Source organism: Ostrea edulis, chromosome 3, assembly GCF_947568905.1.
Source record: "Ostrea edulis chromosome 3, xbOstEdul1.1, whole genome shotgun sequence".
In the NCBI taxonomy this organism is placed as follows: Eukaryota; Metazoa; Mollusca; class Bivalvia; order Ostreida; family Ostreidae; genus Ostrea; species Ostrea edulis.
The window spans coordinates 70,461,327-70,483,697 of NC_079166.1; the positions used below are offsets into that span (position 1 = coordinate 70,461,327).

The window sequence follows — 22,371 nt, forward strand, 5'->3', positions numbered from 1 at the left end:
TTGGCGATTTGCCTCCGCAAGGCGGAATGTTGGTTCCGATATATCCTCCTTGCGTCGGTAATCAGCAGTAGCGGCATAATGCCCTTCCCTGGGTCCTTGCATTTGCGATTCACAACTGTGATGGTATCCATGTTGGGACTGACCCACTTGTGTAGTTGATTATAGTGCCTTACGACTTGCTTCCTTCAACTTGAGGTAAAGTTGCAACGGTGATAGCTAGGATTCTGATACATGTACCGAGACTTGTATAAAGGGATTGTACTGGCATGGCGTTTGGCCAAGTGATGTCGGCATATGGCATAATCATTGTTAAGTGTATGTCCAGATTAGTCGGAGAATGGTAATTACTAATTGACACATGATATGGTCATAGACATTATCTTTTGACATTTCAAAAGTAATATCCGTTCATATGTATTGATATATTTAAATTCAAAACTTGACTGAATATAAAGTTATTGCAAGATATGATATTTTATTCCCTAGTAGCAGATTCACATTTTTGTTGGTAACGAGTGTGCTAAAATAGGCAAACTTATTTTCAGAAATTATATTTTGATAGTGTAAGTGTGGGAACAAAAATCCGTCAAATATAATTGACAAACGAGTATTGTAAAAACAATAAATAATTGTTAATTTATAACTGAAATCAATCTAGGCACTTTCCTTGTTCTCCTTGAACTGATCATTGAAGTTTACAATTTTGAAACTTTCATATATTTCAGATTCGTGATGATCGAATGAAGAAATTTCATGAAACTAAATCAGTTGGACATTTAATTATTTTTGAAAAAAAGAAAAGAAAAACAGTTAATCATTTGTTTCCTTTTGTTTATGTGTTATGTACTGATATTTTATGATTTTCTTTCTTCTGTCAATGTGACAAAAGCATTCAAGAAGAAATACGCATCATAAAACGGTCAAAGTGTTTTAAGTAACAGACATTCCAGAAAGTGAAAATCGTCAAAGTGTCAAGAGTAATAGGGTTCACGGCGGGTGTGACCGGTCGAGAGGGGATGCTTACTCCTCCTAGACACCTGATCCCACCTCTATTATATCCAGGGGTCTGTGTTTGCCCAACTCTTTTTTTTTGTATTCCTTATAGGAGTTATAAGCTTGATCACTGGTAATTATTTTCATCTGTCTTCGATACAAGCAAAGTCCAAATTAATGGATGATATTTATTATTTCAATTATAGATAGAGAATTTTTTCAAGACCTATGATACGTTACTTAATTTTTGTTTTGAATCTTTGTATTATCATGATCATGTGAAATGCAAGGTGAAGATAACGCACAGTGATCAATCTCATAACTCCTATCAACAATACAAAGTAAATAGTTGGGCAAACACGGACCCCTGGACACACCAGAGGTGGGATCAGGTGCCTAGGAGGGTTGAGCATCCCCTGTTGACCGGTCACAGCCACCGTGAGCCCCATATCCTGAAACAAAAGTTTAAAAAATGTATTGTCTCCTTGATCAGTAATATTCATCACTTTTTTTAAACCAGCAAAACCCCCAACAAATTGACAATTTCTCTACTTTAGAATTTTTAGTTTATTGTTTGAGAAAACATGACCATGGCTGTTAAAAAGTCTCTCATTAAACAAAAATGGAAGATACTGAATATCAATGTAATAGGCATCACATTTTGGTCACTTGACTTAAAATATGAAAAATTAAAAAAATTCTTTCAATTATCTTTTTCTTTTTATTGTCTGAAAACCTAAGCTTTCTTTATTAGTTAACAGTAAAAATATAGTAATTCTATGACCATTTAAAATTCCTAATAAAATTTCCTAATATTTGATAAGGACCCATATGATTCTTGGTATCCAAGAGATCTGCATATTTCATCTTTACATCCCAGTGCGCCTGGATATCAAATTTTCTTTTCTAACTGGCGACACATACCGATGCATCTATTTTATGTTAAAAACGTATCAAAATACTCACCGTCTGTCCTGTGTTATAGTCTATGCATATCTATATATCATGTTACTTACTAAAATGATTTAACAATCTTTGAAGCAGAACGACTGTAGAGTTTAACGTTTTAACAAATTTGAACATGATTTCTAATATTTTACCCGTTTCTTTGACCCGTTTCTATATTCTTATGAAGCAGAATTTATTAAAAAACCTCAACGTGAGAAGAAAAAATCTCTTGTTGTTGCAGTCAATTCGTCATTTAGATCTATAGACGACGTATTATCTATTAAAGATAATATTTTTCATTCATATGTCGATTCGATGTATCCCTGTGAACTCAAAATAAAAGAGTCGTCCACTACTGCTTCATACTTAGATGTTTTATTGAAAGTGGACATTAAATGCAAGCTAACAACCCAACTTCATGACAAACCGGATGATTTCAGCTTACCCATCGTCAACTTTCCATATTTATGTAGCAATATTCCATGATTACCTACACATGGTGTTTGTATCTCTCAACTGATTCTATACGCGAGAGCTTCTGCGTATGATCAGTTTTTAAATTGAGACAGTCTACTGAGAAAGAAATTGATGTCACAGTGGCTTTAACAGTCTCGTTTAACGTCAGATTTCGTAAATTCTATGGTTGTTATTATAATATAGTTTGCAAATATAACTTATATTTGGGTAAAATGCTGTCTGACGTGTGTTATATCAATTTTTAGACCGCTCTTGGTATTTGAATACGGATATCTCTCTTTTCCTGTTTAAGATATACGGATCACGATGGATGTGACCTCTCGACAGGGGGATGCTTACTCCCCCCAGGCACCTGATCTTACCTCTGGTATGTCCAGGGGTCTGTGTTTGCCCAACTATCTATTTTGTATTTCTTGTAGGAGTTATGTTCGTTATCTTCACTTTTCATTAATGGAGACTTTCAGTTGTGTATTTTGTGATTTCCGTCCTTGGCAAGTAGGAAAAGTAAATGAGTTTTACGATGAAATAACAGCAATGGAATAGAAAAGTATTTCAAAAGAGATCAAGTATAAAATGATAAACAGGATCCATGAATTTTAACACACGAAAATTTCATTTCGCTTTATTTCTCTTTCTACGATTAAAAATTCCTGATGTTGAAAATCAGTACAATTTTTTTATTCTTTCAAATTGCTTCGCAAACAATTTCACAAATGGAATTCCTCTACACAAATAATCAACATATTAGATACAGAAGAATGCTCATTGAGCGACAATAGTCAGTAAGTGCATGATGGATTGAGTTTCATAGGAGGAAGTTTAATTGACAATGTGTAGTGTGTTCGTGTGCAACATCCAATTACACTGTTTACACTGCTTCATTACAATGTTTTGGAGGTCTCTGTAACATTTGATTTCCCAAAGAAAAAGCATTTTGAAAATGTACACAATTACAATGTATAAAAACCACTCCCATATCTTTTCTCGTTTTGGAAGACCGCGGTATCTGTACGAAACAATAGGTGGATACACACGGTTATTACAAGTACATTGCAAAGTTATTTACTTCTACATCACTATTTTCAATATTAGTATCTTAGTGTTGTATATGATTGTACAAAACGTTCAATGAAATAAACTTATTTTATTTATTAAAAATCCCCCACCCCCCAAAAAAAATCAAAGTCTTTTAACAGTCTGCTGGACGGGACGCACAAATTGCTGCTTTGTTGTTGATCCGTTATTGTATGTATATGATGTAGAATTTATGAAAGGAAAAATCTACTTGTGGCCATTAACTCAATATCTAGGTACAACGTTTTATCTGTTAACAATATTACTTTCAATTATATGTAGATTATATACTCGTATATTCCAGGGAACTCGAGATACATGTAAAAGACACCACAACATCTTCCACATTTGTTTCATATTTGGATATTTGATTTTGATTTATATAAACAAACTAACTAGCAAACTTTATGACAAACGGGATGTTTTCGGCTTCTTCATGGTCAACGTCTCACCTCTATGTAGTGCCATTTCATTATCACCTTCATGTAGTGTTTATTTCTCCCAACACAGGGACATATGTTGCATATGGTCAGTTTGAAATTTACAAATTGAGACAGACTCCTGACAAATAAGCTGATATTACAGGGCTTTCCAAAGTTTTGTTTAAAGTCAGCATTTCGCATATTTTATGGTCGTTATAATGATTTAGTTTGCAAATACAACGTGCAATTAAGTCGATTATTGCCTGACGTGTTTTGCATAAATTGTTGAGCTATTTTTACTTACTGATTTTGACTATGAATTATTCCGTTTATCTGATCAAGATATAGGGATCACGGCGAGTGAAACCTGTCAAGAGGGAATGCTTGCTCCTCTGCTGTTTCCAGGTATCAGTGTTTGCGCTACTCCTAATTTTGAATTTTTTTGTATTCATCAGATTGATCACTGTTCGTTATCCTCACTTATTTATCAGAAACACAATGTGTAGGTTTAAACAATACCCTACCTTCTCTGGTCTACATTAATGTTCATTTCATAATTACTGATTACAACAAACTAGTGTACTGTGGGAATAAAAAAACCTACATGCTGTATTAGAAAGTTGTACCAGTTTCACCCATTAGTATATGCAATAAGCCAGTTTACAAATTTTACAAAGAATCGAAATATTATAAAATTCCACAAACTGTTTACATTACAAATTTTTATGTATGTTTATGTACATTTCTATTTGTTGTAAAGACAAATGTGAACCTTACATACCTTTGATTATCTCATTAGATAAAAACTGTTCGTGGCAATGTTCATTTGTTTCTCCACTTTATACACAGTAATATAAAAATATTCATGTACATGTTTTAATGCAGTTTTTAAAATTTATCATCCTCTTCTCAGTAATGTCCGACTGTACATGTATGATAATAGATCATTGATTGATTGATTGGCTTACCTAATTTCTTCAAAACTTACTCAGCGAACATCACTTTCAGAGGTGTCCATTGAGGATTATTCTACTGACAATCTGATCAACTTCCGCAATCGGTTTGTCACAGTTTTACAACTGTGGAAAGTACATATTAAGGCGTGTATTTAAATTTCGTTATAACCGGGGAATGTACATGGTAGGGCGTTTATTTAAATGTCGTAGTTTTCGGAGCAGAAGACAAACGACAGGGTCGCTTTCTATAAATTTACAAGTAACGCACTGTATCATTATGTAAGGTGAACGTCTAGTCTACACTTTTGTGTCCTTCTGATGATGTAATTTCAATATGCATTTACCACGCTTTCTCCCCAGATTATGCAAAAATGATACTTACAATATCACCTTAAAAGTTAACTTACCCTTGCATTAAACAAATCCCAACTCTGTCAATTTGACTTTCTTTTTTTCCAAACATGAAAATGAATAAATAAAACAACATTTGTAGCAGTTGTGAGATTGATCACTGTTCGTTATATTCGCCTTTCATTTGCATTTGCATGTATTTTATCGTACAAATATCTAAACACTCTAAGAAAACTTGATAGAGATATCAAATTGTCTTTATCTAACTAAATATAAGTAGTAAGATATTTTTCAAAAACAATAAAGCACAACACAGAAACAAATGTAATGCAGACAACTCTTATCATATAGCGGTAACTTTGTACACCTAAACTTGAAAATGTAACTTACAAATTTAACAACCACCTCATACATCAAATGATAAAAAACATTCTAGCTCTCACTACATGAAAAATAGAAGACTGAATCATTCCTGTATTTCTCGAAAGGAAAAAAAACCTTAATTCGAAACGTGGACTTCAGTCTGAGATTTTACTCAAATTTTGACTGCTCAAATAAAAGAAAAACCAACCTAAAGTTTTACGACAAATCCAAACCTAATGACTACGATATGCCTTTCATTTTCATTTAGCTTTAGATGTTTCTTTTTAGGACCAATGTTTAAAGACGAGATGATGCACAGAAACGAGATTGCCGTGTACAAAAATATCGCATTATCGGACGTCGGCTTTAAACATTGTGTTTATCTACTTCATTCCTTAGTTTTATTGACTTTTACTATTCTAACAAATCAATGATGTCGAGAACTAACAGTGATAAAATCTACAGAAATATGAATAACATAGAATCTTTACCATTACCGTGTTTTTGAATTACGCGTCATATGATGCAAAACAATTTCTGTGCCTTTTTGGATAAATCATGCATGTAAATTGTGCTGCTTCGATTGTATGATACAACATTTTTCATATCAACATTAATTTGACCTAAATCTAACACACAAAATGTGCAAAATATTCATAATTGCATTTACTTATAATTACCAAACTTGAATTAATACAGGGACTAACATGCAATATTTTATGACAGCTGTTTATTCAGGTGATATAAAAGTAAATTCAAAATTTAAAAGTTTACAAGGAAGTAGAGAGGTGTAGGGAGATCACATAGATGAACTCTCCAAAATCAAAGAAATGTGCTTGATTGTGAATGTGATTTCTGGGTGTAATGAATGGGATTGCTGGATGTTGTGAATGTGACTGCTGGGTGTAATGAATGTGATTGCTGGGTGTAATGAATGGGATTGTTGGGTGTTGTAGATGTGACTGCTGGGTGTAATGAATGTGATTGCTGGGTTTTGTGAATGTGACTACTGGGTATTGTGATAGAAAGCTGAAGATAACGAATAGTGATCAATCTCATAACTCTAAAAGCAATGCATAATAGAGAGTTGAGAAACACGGACTCACAGGTGCGATCAGGTGCCTAGGCGGGGTAAGCATCTCCTGTCGACCGGTCACACCCGCCGTGATCTTGATCACGTAAACGGAGTTATCCGTAGGTAAAATTACTGTGCCAAGAACGACCTGAGAATCGGTGTAAAACAAGTCAGACAGCATTTAATCCAATGATAGGTTATATTGGCAAATTTTGTATTGCTTATAGGAGTTTTGAGATTGATCACTGTTCGTTATCTTCACCTTGCATCGTTATAACGACCATTGAATTTACGAAATACTGACTTTAAACAAGACTCCTGTAACCCCTGCACCATTAGCTTGTCATTAGCTTGCCTCGATTAAAAAACTTATCATACTCAGAACAAACTTTTGAGTATCGAATCAATTGAGAGATATAAACTCCCTATGCCGGCTATAATGGAATATTGCTACATAAATATGGGAAGTTGACGATGAAGATGAAATAATCCTGTTTGTCATAAAGATGTGTTATTAGTTTGCCGTTAATATCTATTTTCAATAAAATATCTAAGTATGAAGCTGACGTGGACGAGTGGTGTCTTTTATTTCGAGCTCCCAGGATTAGATTGAATCGACAGATGAATGAAAATTATCATGTTAACAGATAAAACGTCGTCGATGAAAGGTGAAGATAACGAACTGTGATAAATAACTCCTATAAGCAATACAAATTAGATCGTTGGGCAAATACGGACCCCTGGACACACCCGAGGTGGGATCAGATGCCTTGGAAGAGTAAGCATCTAACTAAATGTATGTCTAAATGTATATCTAAACGTCGCATCGAAGGCAACAGCAAAAGATTTTTTATTCTGACGTAGACGTTTTTCAATAAATTCTGCTTCACAAGAATATAAAAACAATTCGACTAATAAGGAGCACAATTCTTGCCCATGGGAATTTCAACAGACTGTTGGAAGGCCTGATCACTAAAGACTACGAAGACATTGTCAATGAGGAACTCTAGCATTTTTAAAATTTCAACCTCAAACTACTTGTTCATGGAATCAGAATGGTGTTTAACAAAGTATTTTTTGGATGACTAATCACTAGATGCAAGGTGAAGATAACGAACAGTGATCAATCTCATAACTCTTATAAGCAATACAAAATAGATAGTTGGGCAAACACGGACCCCTGGACACACCATGGGTGGGATCAGGTTCCTAGGAGGAGTAAGAATCCCCTGTTAACCGGTCACACCCGCGTGAGCCCTATATCCTGATCAGGTAAACGGAGTTATCCGCAGTCAAAATCAGTGTGCCAAGAACGGCTTAACAATCGGTATGAAATACGTCACACAGCATTTGACCCAATGATAGGTTGTATTGACGAACTAGATCGTTATAACGACCATATAATTTGCGAAATGCTGACTTCAATCGAGACTGTTAAAACCCCTGTACCATCAACTTGTTTGTCAGTAGCTTACCTCGATTTAAAAACTGACTATACGCAGAACAAGCTCTTGCACATCGAATGAGTTGAGATATATAAACACCATATGCAGGTGATAATGGAATATTGCTACATAAATATTGGAAGTTGACGATAGAGAAGCTGAAATCATCCCGTTTGTCAAACAGTTGAGTTGTTAGTTTGCCGTTAATGTCTACTTTCAATAAAATATCTAAGTATGAAGCAGAAGTGTACGAGTCTGTGGTGTCTTTCATTTCGAGCTCACAGGGATATATCAAATCGACATATGAATGAAAGTTACTATTGTTAATAGACAAAACTTCCCCGATATATCGAAATGTCGAATTGAAGGCCACAGCGAGAGATTATTTCTTCTCACGTAGAATTTTTGAATAAAGATATGAATATTTATGATGTGACTGCTGGATGTTGTTGTGTGACTGCTGGATGTTAAGTCACGGTACAAAGAAACACAAACATATTGACCATCTTAACCTATATTCTCCATTATATATAATAATATTATGCGAATCTCACCAGAACACGTTATAATATTATACCGTCTTTCTAATATGCTTGCGAACAAAAAGTCGTGGTTACTCAGTCACTTTCTCCACAAAGTTCATTGTAGCAACATATGTGCTGGAATTCAATTCATATGTCCTAATTGAGGTTTACACGCCGAAATATTTTATTTCAGTCATATATACATATATTGATAGAAAATAATACGTTCCCTTTCAATATTTTCTTATGTCTGGATATGAGTTTCCTCATAAAATTCTAAATTTGAAATTTATAGTCACATATTCAATAATCCGTATGTTACTATAGCTGTCCTCTATATGAAAGTTGAAGATAACGAACAGTGAGCAATCCCATAAATCCTATAAGCAATACAAAATAGAAAGTTCGGCAAACACGGACACCTGGATATACCAGAGGTGAGATCAGGTGCATTGGAGGAATAAGCATCCGCTATTGATATAATTACCCTGTATTTATTACAGATACTTATGTTACATAGCTAGTGAATGTTATTAAATGTTCCCACAATATGCAATAGTAATATCTTTTCACCTCAAAGTGCAATGAAGACGGAAAAATGTGTTTCGAAAATAGCACAGTTACGAAATCCCACTCAGTTCATTTACGTAGCTGAATTATTTCTATCATAAATCTTGCATCACAACACGAAATTTTCGTGAATAAACGTGAATATTTTGCGAATAACCAGCTAGGTTTTGCGAATAAATGTGAGCACTACACATTCTTACGCGAAACTGTTAGGTTAGAAAGTGTAAATTTTGCTTATAAACACAAATGTTTGCATAAGACCCAAATTTATCAATTAAATGCGCTAAATAGTAATAAAGTAGCATGAAATAATTTGTACATTACGATTAAAAAGAACAACGATAACTTGTCCAGCTGTAGTTTTTTGTACATGCATATTTCCTGATATAATCTGACTGAATTATGAAAACATGTCATCTTATTAACCTTTGATATCTTTGAACTTAAATTTGTGTTACTAATTGCCACACAGGAGGAGTGCTTTCAAGCAATGAAATATGCTTAAACACAACCTATAGTATACCAAATGACAAAACAGTTAGCTACAAAGGTTGCTGTGAGAGTTCTATGAGATTTCCAAAAGGTGGCAGCCAAGGAACATAACCTTGAAGTCGACATTTAGATATATCGACGACGTTTTGTCTATTAACAATAATAACTTTCATCCAAATGTCGATTCGATATATCCCTGTGAGCTCGAAATAAAATACACCACAGAGTCGTCCACTTCTGCTTCATACTTTGATATTTTATTGAAAGTAGATATTAACGGCAAACTAATAACTCAATTTTATCACAAACGGGATGATTGCAACTTCTACATCGTGAAGTTCCCATATTTATGTACACAAGAGTGTGTTCTGCGTATGATCTGTTTTTAAATCCAAACAGGCTACTGGAAAAGAAATTGATGGTGCAGAGTTCCAACATTTTCGTTTAGAATCAATAATTCACAAATTCTCTGGTCGTCATAACGATCTAGTTTGCCAATACAACCTATCATTGGGTCAAATGGTGTTTGCTGTGTTTCACGTCGATTGTGAGGCCGTTCTTGGCATGCTGAGTTTGACTACGGATAACTCCATTTTCCCTGACCAAGATATAGGGATGCTCATGGCGGGTGTGACCGGTCGACAGGGGATGCTTACTCTTCCTAGACAACTGATCCCACCTTTGGTATATCTAGTAGTCCGTGTTTGCCCAACTCTCTGTTTTGTATTGCTTGACCTCTGGGTCGAGGCCTCTGTTGGTGGACTGTTAGTCCCCGAGTGTCTCTACAGCTCCGTAGCTAAGTACTTCGTTACTAACTTGAAAATACAGATAAATGTATATTTTATTGCTGAGATAAATATTAGGAATTCCTTTCAATATTAAGGATTATCTCTCTCATGGATAGCTCTATCCTGGGAGGAATTTGGCTCCAGTTTTGGCACTCTAGTTTTCTTTTTAGCTCTTACAAGTTATTGTTATTTCGAATTTCCAAAATTTCTACTTGAGCATCACTGAAGAGACATTATTTGTCGAAATGCTTATCTGGTGGATAAAAATTGGTACCGTATAAGTTTTACATTATATGAGTTATGAGATTGAAAAAAGATCGGAAGAAAATGACTTTGATCACCATATGCTTTCTAGAGAAATTCTGCTAAAATGTAGATTAAGCATTGTGTGCTCAATAACATAGCATAAATTTAGAGATTCAGTGGATTATAATCCAATAAAAAGGTGAATATAACGAACATTGATAAACCTTACAACTCCTATAAAGACTACAAAATTAAGAGTAGGACAAACATAGAGCCCCTGGATATATCAGAGGGCATCATATAGTTATAACGACCATTTGCGAAAACAAATTCCCTTTACCCATCTGGAAGATACTTATGAAAGGTGAAGATAACGAACAGTGATCAATTTCATAACTCCTATAAGCAATACAGAATAGGGAGTTGGCCAAACATGGACCCCTGGACACACCAGAGTTGGGATCAGGTGCCTAGGAAGAATAATCATCCCCTGTCGAGCGGTCACACCCACCGTGAGCCCTATAGTTCTTTAAAATTACGTGACATTTCTAGTAAGAATTACAGTCCCCAGGTATCATTCTAGAATTCCTATTTTCAGGTTTAAACCTGCCAGAAAAGAGACACACTGTCATCAACCCGAACGTGAGCTTATGTACCATTATTTTCAGAACAATATTCATCTCTTCCCGTAAGGATGAATAAATTCTTGGTTTTTAAAAACAATGCCGTTGTTATTTGTAAGTTTTCTGTTCAGACTTTTATCTAATTCAAAATATGAAATACTATAATATAATAAATTGTTGTTAGCTCTTAACAGTTAGATATTACACGTAAGATTGAATGTATCACTGCTTTTATGAAAGAGATACAAGAGGAATATTGTCTGTTATGTAAGAAAGAGGACTGACACGAGCCTCACAGTTGACCAGCTGGCCAATGTATAGTGGAGAAGTTTGCATTAAGTTTGAATATATATATATATATATATATATATATATATATATATATATAAAGCACAGACAATTTCACTTTTATATTGGATATCCACTTCCGCACCTACCCGGGGTTGAACTCACGACCTGCGGAAGCAACTCTCCTAGCAGCACGTTTTATATTAAATATTTCTCGACTTAGGGCAGTTATGTTCATTTAAAACTTCATTGCAATGTGGAATTTAATAATATTGAGAAAAAGTTATTTAGCTGTATACGAAATTCAATGAAAATGGACAAGGAATATAATGCTGATATCTACTTTCCCATTTGTTTTAAAAGGAAGTTGGTCATTATGACGATGTGTTATTCTTCTTTAAAGATAATTCGCATCAACGCTGACTTGAACTGTATAGGGGTTTTTGTTTTTGGAAAGAGAAATAAACGTGAAACATAAAGACATTACTCCTTTTTATTTGAATCCATTGTCACACAAGCTATTGTACATGTACTGAAATTCAAATCAATTTTTTATACAATGAATCATAAATTAGAGCAAACTGTACAATCTGCATGTCTTTTAAAAAGGTCATAGGAGACGTTTTTTAACAATACCTTTTGTCTCCATAATTATCAACTTTGTTTAATGGACTATATATATAACGATATTAACTCCAAGAAATCGAAAAGCAAAGGTATTCGGAATAGAAAATTGTTACCCAATTATCTTTCCTTCTTCCCCGAATTAGTGACGTCATAAGAGACCGCAATATGAATTGCGAATCAAAACAAAAGCACATCCATAGACGATTTATTCGCAACTGGAGTAGTTTTTGAATGAGGAACCATAGTTTGTTATACAAGGATATCACTTTAAACTCATAATTAAAGCAAATGCTAGTCACATCGTCATCTACGAATTTTCATTGGAGGGGTAACCGGAAGATCGATCAAGATTCTGAATCAGTTTAATATTGACTGGTTAATGATGAATGGTAATTTTTAGAGTACATTCTTTGACGACAATAAGATACTTATTACCTGCAATATTTCTAACCCCATGGAAATACACAACATCGTTTGTATTTTTTAAAAGGGGATTCAAGTTAAAAGTTGACTGACAAAAAGGTGGACACCATCCCCAGTCCATCTCTTATTGGATCTGCTTTCCTAAACCCAACCCTACTCGTATATATTTTATAGCCAGATTAGAATTTCCTTTGCACACATCGTGAGCGCTGTATTTTCAATTGATTTTCAGTAGGATTTTTACATGTATCGTGTGCTGCTATTTTAGTTTAACAAGTAAATATAATAATAAATGTAAGTGGCTACTTAACATTCTTTCACAAAAAGCTTGCGACTTTAGGAGCTATGTGGAGAATAATTTACTATCCCTTTATTTGACATTTAACGTTTCTTTTTTATTCTATCCTCAATATAAAGGAAACCGACGTTCTAATTTGTGCTTCATTGGAAAAAAATATCACCCCAACTCTTGCATGATCGTTAAAAATTGCTTTATTTCACTTAATATGTAAACTTGCTATATTAATATCGCTCCACCTTTTTCTTTGGACATTCTTTTTCAAACGGAAGGGGGTCTAATAATGCAACATTTAAAGTTGGATCTATTCATCTATTTACTTACATATTTAGAGAGAAAAACTTATGATCTGAAGAGCTTCACATGAATATTTCATTGTTAAATTTCATTTATAAGCAAATTAAATCATGTAAATACGAACTTACAAATACATATCTGTACTACTGTCATTATTCAGTCAAGGTTTGAAAGAATGTTTTCGTTTTCGTCGTGCTTGCAGTTAGTCCGTAGTCGAAAATAGTTGAACATTTAATTACTTAAACCCATTATTGGTTTTGCCAATGTAGAGTGTATACGATAACGAAACCGATCCTCATCAACCTCCGTAATCGAAGAAAATGGTTGTCACACAACTTCGAGTTTTGTGTTCTCGATGTAAATTTCAAACCCAAGTTTTTTCTGAACGTTGGATCCTTTGTACAAAAGTACATCAAAACACATGACGTGCTGCATTGCAGTTGAATGCAAACACACTGAACATCCCGCAGTTGTTAGTATAAAGAAATACACTTTTGCGTTAATCTGGTATCTTTTAACGTCACCAAGCAAGGGGGATAAGCCATCATACTATTTTGATACTTCATACCACAGCGACATTTAACGATTTGTAGCTTCTGTTAACTAACGATGTTTTCTGAACGATTTATTTACATATATCAAGTGATTAAAGAACATATATTCGCGCAAAACTATTTTTTAAAAATCGTCTCCTATGACCTATATATCATTATATTACAATGCTCCCTCGATGTATTGCCAACTTTTGTTCAAGACGAATTTGGGCAATAAAGCGGGGGTGGCAATATAACAAATTCACAATTGCGGACAATTCACTGAGCAATCAAAAGAAATGCAATACCATAAAGTTATTTGGATTCCATTCTGTATAAACATTTGAATTATCTCGAGTTTAATTCCACAATTATTAGTAATTAACCTGGTCACCTGAATACCCTGTCTAAACTGTTACACTTCACCGCACAATTATCATCGTACATGTGTGATTACCGATGGGTGCTAGGTAATTGGCAATGCCATCGAAAGTAAACCCTATAAAATGTGATCATTTGTGAAAATTTGTCGCATACGGCATTATGCAGGGTTGGAATTATAACGGTGGTGTTAACATGGGAAGAAATATGTTCTTTAAGATGTTCAGGCAATAAGCCTAACGGGGGCAATATATTGAGGGAACACCGTATATCATAAGCACAGTAATCGCGTGGATTTGATATGATTTTACACAGAAAAATACCGACGAAAGTCAACACTAGGGGAAATTCAAACGAGTAAGTAACACCTTTATCAATAACGAATTGTCACATAACTTATATCAAAATTGGAAGAATTTTCCTTGGAACAAATCGATTTGTTGACTTTCCTCGGCATATTTCCATGTAATTGATCATGTCAAATTTAGGTGTATCGCCACCGAGCTGAGGTTTTGCAAATAATGTTTGTGTGTCTTGTATGGTTATACATATAAAGGTGAAGATTAGAAAAAAATTAGTACGTTAGCCCCACCACCCACAAGACAAACAAATCCAACACCGTACAAATTCGGGGGAAGGAGAGAGAGAAAATCCACAATAGGCATGCATATAGCGTTTATAAAAGCAAATGAAACCATACACAATAGCATGTCAAAGGCGAAAATGACGAACAGTTATCAATATTATAACTCCTTTGAAGTAAATAGATGGAATGACAATGGATGGAACGAAACAATCTCTAAAGATATAATATGAAAAAGAAAACTTATAAACAGAATTTCTACAGTATTTTAAAGAACTATATACCATTCTATTACCTGTAAAATATTGTTTTAACCAACTTGCACTCTAAACCTTTTAGATAGAGACAATGACGCGTCCGTTCATTGATTGTGAGTTGTAAATTTAGTTACATTCGAACTTTCACCAAAATTGATACGTATCATCTATGGGAAGGAGAACATCTATAATTTATGAATTATCAATGCCACGGCCCATTTGGACGTTTTGAGTGAACAAAAACTAAAAAAATAATAATGCAAGCCTTGAAAATGAACATGTAGGTCATGTAGACAAAACATTTTAAAATACACGACAATGTAGTAAACTAAATGGGTTCCCAAAGTACCACTATTAGGAACGTCTTATCGCAATCTTAGTTAATTTTTCTGCCCTATGGTGGGTCTAAATAAACCATATAGTTAAAATGAAGACTATGCTCCAAGCCCATACGGCCAAGATCAAGGTCATCAATGCAAGGTGATGATAACGAACAGTGATCAATCTCATAACTCCTACAAGCAATACAAATTAGATAGTTGGGCAAACACGGACCCCTGGACACACCAGAGGTGGTATCAGGTGCCTAGGAGGAGTAAGCATCCCCTGTTGACCGGTCACACCCGCCGTGAGCCCCATATCCTGATCAGGTAAACGGAGTTATCCACAGTCAAAATCAGTGTGCCAAGAACGGCTTAACAATCGGTATGAAACACGTCAGACAGCATTTGACCCAATGCGAGGTTGTATTGACGAACTAGATCGTTATAACGACTATAGAATTTGCGAAATGTTGACTTCAATCGAGACTGTTGAAATCCCTGTACCTCTATATCCCCTATATCTCCTTAGGTAATTTTTAAGTGAAAACCCAAACAGTATTTGCTTTTGATAGTTTGAGACACTCAGGTGAGGTTTAACACTCATTAACTTCTTAAATGATTCGGTAGGTTTGAAATATTTACCGTCATATCCGATTGGATTCATGTCTTCAAAATGACATAAATACAATTTTCGTGCATCTGATATTCATTAAAATGATACATCAGAAGGAAAGTGACTGTAGATTGATACCCTGTATGCATGGTTTTTGTGTAGCATTAGAAATTATCTACGGTGCCTAAAGGAACGATGTGTATTATATTGGTAATGTTAAGCTGTTGTTCTTCTGCACATCTAGAAGAAGGAATTCAAATAATGGACTCCACGTACAAAAACATTTCCCTTCCCTTTCTTGGGGGCACGTCCAGAACCCTCGAATTTTTTTTACCAACAGCGGAAGAGATATCACCTTTTGTCATTCGGAAATTTTCATCAAAGTTCTCGACTTGTTTATCTGTCTGGGCCATGCGCTTTATTTCATTTAACATCTTTATTCGCCGCCAGTACCCTGGCTGTCTTTCTGTTTCCTCGGCTTGGATCATGAGATCGATGTGCTCTACTGCAGATAAAGGATCGGGTCTCAAGGCTATCTCTTTTAACCTAGCCTTGCAATTGTTCATTTCTGACATCATTAATTCTACATTTTCAAAAAGGTAATCTACATCATATGTGAGTTCCTCAATATAGCTTTCGTGGGTCAATTTAGAGCCCTTTGCATCTTCGTATTTTTGTTTCATTTCTGTGTACGTTTTTGTGACCATTTCCATTGCATATTTAAAGATATAGGGCGTGTTCTTATGATCTGACCAGATACACTTCCCAACGCAAATTCTACAGTAACCATTTGTCATTGCCCAGCACCGACTTTTTTCTGAATCGTCTGCAATTGAACAATTCTCATGACATGTGACATTGCATTGAAGACAGTTAGTTACGTGTTGACCTCGTGGTAAATCAATCATGTGCTGTTTTGTTTCCTCTACCTCGTATGTGAAATCCTTGTTATTTTTTATGTCATCTTTGTGTTTTTTGAATATCTCCAGCTGTTCTCGCAGCTCTGCCAGTTTTGATAAACCAGCTTTTACCTGAGGTAGAATATTTGCTATGATCATCTTTAGTTGTTCTCTCTCTTGCAAAACATCTTTTGTTTGAGAAAGACTTTTTGTTTCAAATTGATGCAACTGGTTAAAAAACTTTTGAAAGCTATTACACCCCATTTCCCAAAACATGGGTGAAGGTGATGTGGAGGAAAGGTTCCTGTTTTCTGCAAATAAGGCAGAATTATTGAATTGAAAGGTAGAGCCAAATGGTAGGTTTGACTCCCTCAGAGAGGCAAGAACTGGGGGCTCTGCACCATCAGCAAATGTTATCAAAGTGCAAATGTTTGACTCAATATCCTTGCCAAACAACGACATGATGGAACCAAATATATACTTTTGTGAAATAGTAAGTCGTGCATCTGGGGCCTTTACAATAAAACAAACGGCATCAATGAAGAGAACTCCCTGTTCTCCTTTAGCCGAAAACAGATGACGGATTTGGTCTATTATAGCATGATCTCTGTCTATTCCTCTGGTATCTCCAAACCCCGGCGTGTCGATGATGTTGAGAGTGTACGATAATCGACTTCCCTTTTGTGGCGCTATTTTGTAAACAGTTATCCACTCTGTTTGGGATATTGCCTACAACAAAATACATACATTAGAATAAAAAACCCAAAATAAAAAAAAATTCAGATTGTATGTGTCAACTATAAAACGATTGAAGATGTGTTTAAAATACCCCAAGAAGAGACTTATATTTGAGCTTATCTTGCATATGTTTTCAAAATACCTATATTCAAACAATCAACTTTCGATCCGATTAGCTGTTTGTTTGTTGTTCAAGTTCCCATTCAAGAATTTTATACTTTTCTGTAGATATCACCAGTTTAAAGTGAAGAGCCACAAAATTTGAGCTATGGATTAAATCAGAAGCCGTAGGAATTATTTTTCTATCGTGCTTACGTCTACTCGTTTTAAGATCATATCCAATAGAGCCGCCACTTGTACTTCTAATGCCGGACGTTTGGAGAAGGGACAGCCATTACTAATGTCAAATGCCTTAAGTTTGACCCGGCGGCGGGATATAGGTTTAAACTCGGGACCTCTCGGTCACGAAGTGATTTGAAACAATTGATATTGAAATTGGAACCTGATTATGTGTCTTCCTTTCTTCCTCTTCTAGCTGCACAAGGGTAAATCTGAACGGGTCATCAAAACTGACACCCATGACGTAATTCACTATACCATCAACTAGTGTACTTTTCCCAGAACCAGTTGCCCCAACTAGCATGATTGTTTTTTCATCGTCTGATCTCTGCGATGGATTACCTATAATTTTAAAGAGCATAGAGAATATGTGTACTAATATATGTAATTTGGATCATGGAGTTGCGTAACAGTTGAATTAAAATATCGGAATAAAGATATCAACACACCAAGAATCAACTTCCTTGTTTTTGCAGAAGGGTTTCGAGATGTTTTGCGTTCTTGTGTTAGGAGTTGATACTTTGGTGGATTCTTCTCGTTTATTTGAATGGAAAATTTGAGCAAGTATGTAGCCAGTGAATCGTCGGTTTTCACCGCATTGTTTGCAGGCCCATAGTTGCCTTCCTGATCTTTAAATACACCTCGAACTTGGAAAACATACGTTGTATCGGCCATCAAACCACTGATAGTTATTTGATTGTGATTATTGTCAGTTTCAGCAAATTTCCACTTGTCTTCGCCGGCTTTACTTTTGTAACGAATTTGATAGTAATCCACCATTTCTTCTGATTTTGTCCAAAATATTTTAGCGTAGTCTGATCGGATCTGCAAAACTTTTGGCTTTCCAGGCGTCTGAAAGATAAAATATTTGAAGGTCACTATGTATGAAATATGACAAACAGGATGCCTTTCAGTTTCTCCATTGTCAGTTTCCCATTTTTATGTAGTAATATTCTATTATCACCTGCATATAGTGTTCATGTCTCTCAACTGATTCGATACACTATGGCTTGTTCTGCTGATGATCAGTTTTTAAATCAAGGCAGGCTACTGGCAAACAAGTTAATGTTACATGGGTTTTTTCAGCGGTCTCATTTAAAATCAACACTTTGCAAATTTTATGGTCGTTATAATGATTTACTTTACTAATGCAACCTATCATTGAGTCAAATGTTGTCTGACGTATTTCATACAAAATTTTAAACCGTAATCTACAAATTGATTTTGACAACGGATTACTCCGTTTACTTGATCAAACCAGGATTCACAGGGGTGTGACCAGTGGACAGGGGATGTTTACTCCTCCTAGGCACCTGATCCCACCTCTTGTTTGTCCAGGGGTCAGTATTTGCCCAACTCTTAATTTTGAATTCCTTATAATGGTTATGAGATTAATCACTGTTTGTTATTTTTATCTTTCCATCTTGTACAATATAAATCAGATACAGCTGTTCACATATCTTGTACCTTCGTTCTCTTTTCTTTAGTACATTCTGAGATAGATATCCTGCAAATGGAAAAAAAGTTAAAGACAGTCGAATAAAATTTACGGATCTATATAATAAACTTCGAAATTATTTACTTAGTTACCTTCCAGTGGCCATGGTAGCTTTTGGAGATGCACTTTCAAATCCTGCCATTTTACTTATGTCTTCGCTAACACAATGACCTCTCCCAGATCTTTGTTTCAGATGTTGATTTGCACACGTTTGACACATTGGTTCAGGATCGTCACAATTTAGGCAAAAATGTGTTGCATTATTTTCTATATTCTCGAAATAACATGGTTCGCAGAGTATTCTCTTCTTAAGCGAATGTATGTTGTGATTGATTTGGTGATTTCGAAATATCTTCCGCTTCAAATGTGACGTTGTACAGTTGTCACACATAGGCTTGTGTTCTTTACAATTTAGACAGACACCAGTAGCAACGCGTTTAGTTCCACTGCAATTGGAATTTTCACACATGACTTTGCTTGGTGTTCCTAGCTCTGGGAATTGATCCAAGTCGTGGCAAAGTTTATGTCCCCGTGTTCTCTTCTCTCGGACATGTTTCCCTCTACATATATCGCACATTGGTTTAGGTTCTGTGCACGTCAAACAGAAGCACACTGCTTCATTATCATCTTGATCAAATGTGCAAGGTGCACATTTAATGATTGTATTCTGGTTTGGGTAATCTTTCTCTGCTATTACTTCAAATTCCTCAACTGAGTAATATCTCATATTATGACACAGAACGTGGTATGTATACGTTTGTTCATGTTCTATTGAACAGTTATCACAAAGTAACAATGGGATTTTACAGGAAATACAATAGGCAGACGCAGGTACTTCTTTAGCTGCAATAATGTAGCCCAATCCAATTTTTTTTTATTCTGACGTTTTCGGGATAGGGCTACAATTCCATAGGATCTCCGTAATGGTGCAAAATAATTTTATGAATAACCGATAATAAACTCTGTGTATTGGTCCCAAATGTTGTTTACACCAAAAGGAGTACCAACTTTGTGCTCGGGCATGTCTAATAAAGGTGTTTTTCATTAAATATAATGTACAGCATGCAAAATTCTTCGTCTGCTCCGCCATGCTTGTTATCGCGAGATCTCGTAGGTGGATCTAATGAAAAGCCTAAACATTGACAATCAGCGCGAAAATGTAGTTACTCGAGCCACTTCGACAAAGGAAAGAAAATCATATTGTTGCAGAAAGAATTTACACTCTGCTGTTCGGTTTTTAACTTGATATTAAATTCAAACCTTCTCAATACCGACGAAATAGCTTTCGCCTCCATACTTGTCCATTGATGTAAATACCACCTTATATGGCATATGCAAATGACTTGACAACCGGAAGTTGAAACTTCAGTACATCAAACATGGCGCATAAATATGAATCGAGAAACTGGGATTTATCGAAATTGTTGAAAACGGTAGAATAGAGCCTCACAAATCTAAAGTTGCAGGTTGTAAATTTATATATTGACTAAGAAACATAGAATATCATTTTATTTACGTAAAGAAAGTCAGGAAATGTTTAGAATGAGCGCAAATGTTGCGGGAGTGAATCACTCCCGCATTTGCACCATTACGGAGATCCTAAGGAGTTGTAGCCCTCTCCCTAAAAAAAAAAAAAAAAAAAAAAAGTCAGAGAGGGCTACATTATTGCAGCTAGTACTTCTTTGTCCGCTGCACAGCGACTGCATTTTGGTAATGCGGTCTCGCTCAAAATAAATGCATGGGATATAATATCAATCCATTCATGATCGATCAAGCTATTTGCCTGGTGGTCAACTCTGCACTCGTGACAACAATTAGAGTTGCAAGAATTACAGTGGTGATGAGCATCAGAATTGCAGGTTAAACAAGGAAATCTTTCACCTAAAAATTCTTCTATCATCATGGTTTGATGATCTCCGGAGTTGTGGTTGAAGGAGCAATCCTCACATAACCTCGCTCTGCAGGAGATGCATACATTTGCGACAATTTTGCTTTCTTCACGGCAGATAACGCATGTTTCTTTTGGAAACAAGTCTTCCTGATAAAACAGGTATACAAACCATGAAAACAAACAATTGAACAATATATTATAAAACAATAATTTAAGTATCTCTCAAGACTTTTAATTCAAGTACTGTCCCAAAATGTTAGGCAGGCTAATATGTGATTATGATAAATCAGTAGTCATGATTTGAATGCATTTCAAAATATCTGTAATAATATAATTAATTATGAAATTAATACAACAAAGGGTTCTGCTTGAATTACCAAAAAAAAAAAAAAGAAAAAAAAAAAAAAGAAGGTACCATGCCTTTGTAGCATACTATATGTAATATTTGTATTAGGCTAACGAAATCATGAGTGTTAACAAGTGTTCATTGAAAATAAATGGATTATGCAATTATGGAATACGAATATTGGTTATTTAAAAGTGTGTGATTAATTTAGGGTTTTAAACATATAACAATGTAGGATTGCTGATATATTTTAATTGTGTTTGGGTTCAAAGGAAGACAATATATTTTTTATATACCGGTAACTTAATCATTCTTTTCTTCCTTAATAGCGATAAAAATACCAGCGTTTAACACTATGCTTTATATATTGAAGGTTAATGTATGCGCATTTCAAAAGTTTGAAAACTAATAGGCATGAAAAATGCTGATTGATTTGTGCAGGCGTTTAACACTCTATGTTCCATATACTGAAGGTCATTGAATGCACATTGTGAAAAGTAATGTGAATGAAATGTGCTGATAGAGTTGTGTGTTAAAGAGAAATTAAAAGGCTAGAGACCGTGGTGCTGTCTTATTACATCAGCGCTTGCACCTAAAATATTTCTGGTGTCTTTTCTTGAACATGCATTACTAACTATCATCGACGTAAGGGCCATTTTGTTTCTTTATATACGAGAGTGAAACAAGGTT

At 35.1% G+C, this 22,371-nt stretch overlaps 1 protein-coding gene across 1 annotated transcript; it reads right to left on the bottom strand.

Moving 5' to 3' along the window:
- Positions 1-12,125: 12,125 nt before the first annotated feature.
- On the bottom strand, positions 12,126-18,277 carry LOC130052778 (uncharacterized). The gene is made up of 2 exons (XM_056158731.1): positions 18,110-18,277; positions 12,126-17,598 (listed from the first exon to the last, which is right to left on the bottom strand). The coding sequence occupies exons 1-2, from the start codon at positions 18,248-18,250 to the stop codon at positions 16,225-16,227; spliced, it is 1,515 nt and encodes a 504-aa protein (XP_056014706.1). The 5' UTR covers positions 18,251-18,277; the 3' UTR covers positions 12,126-16,224.
- Positions 18,278-22,371: the final 4,094 nt, after the last annotated feature.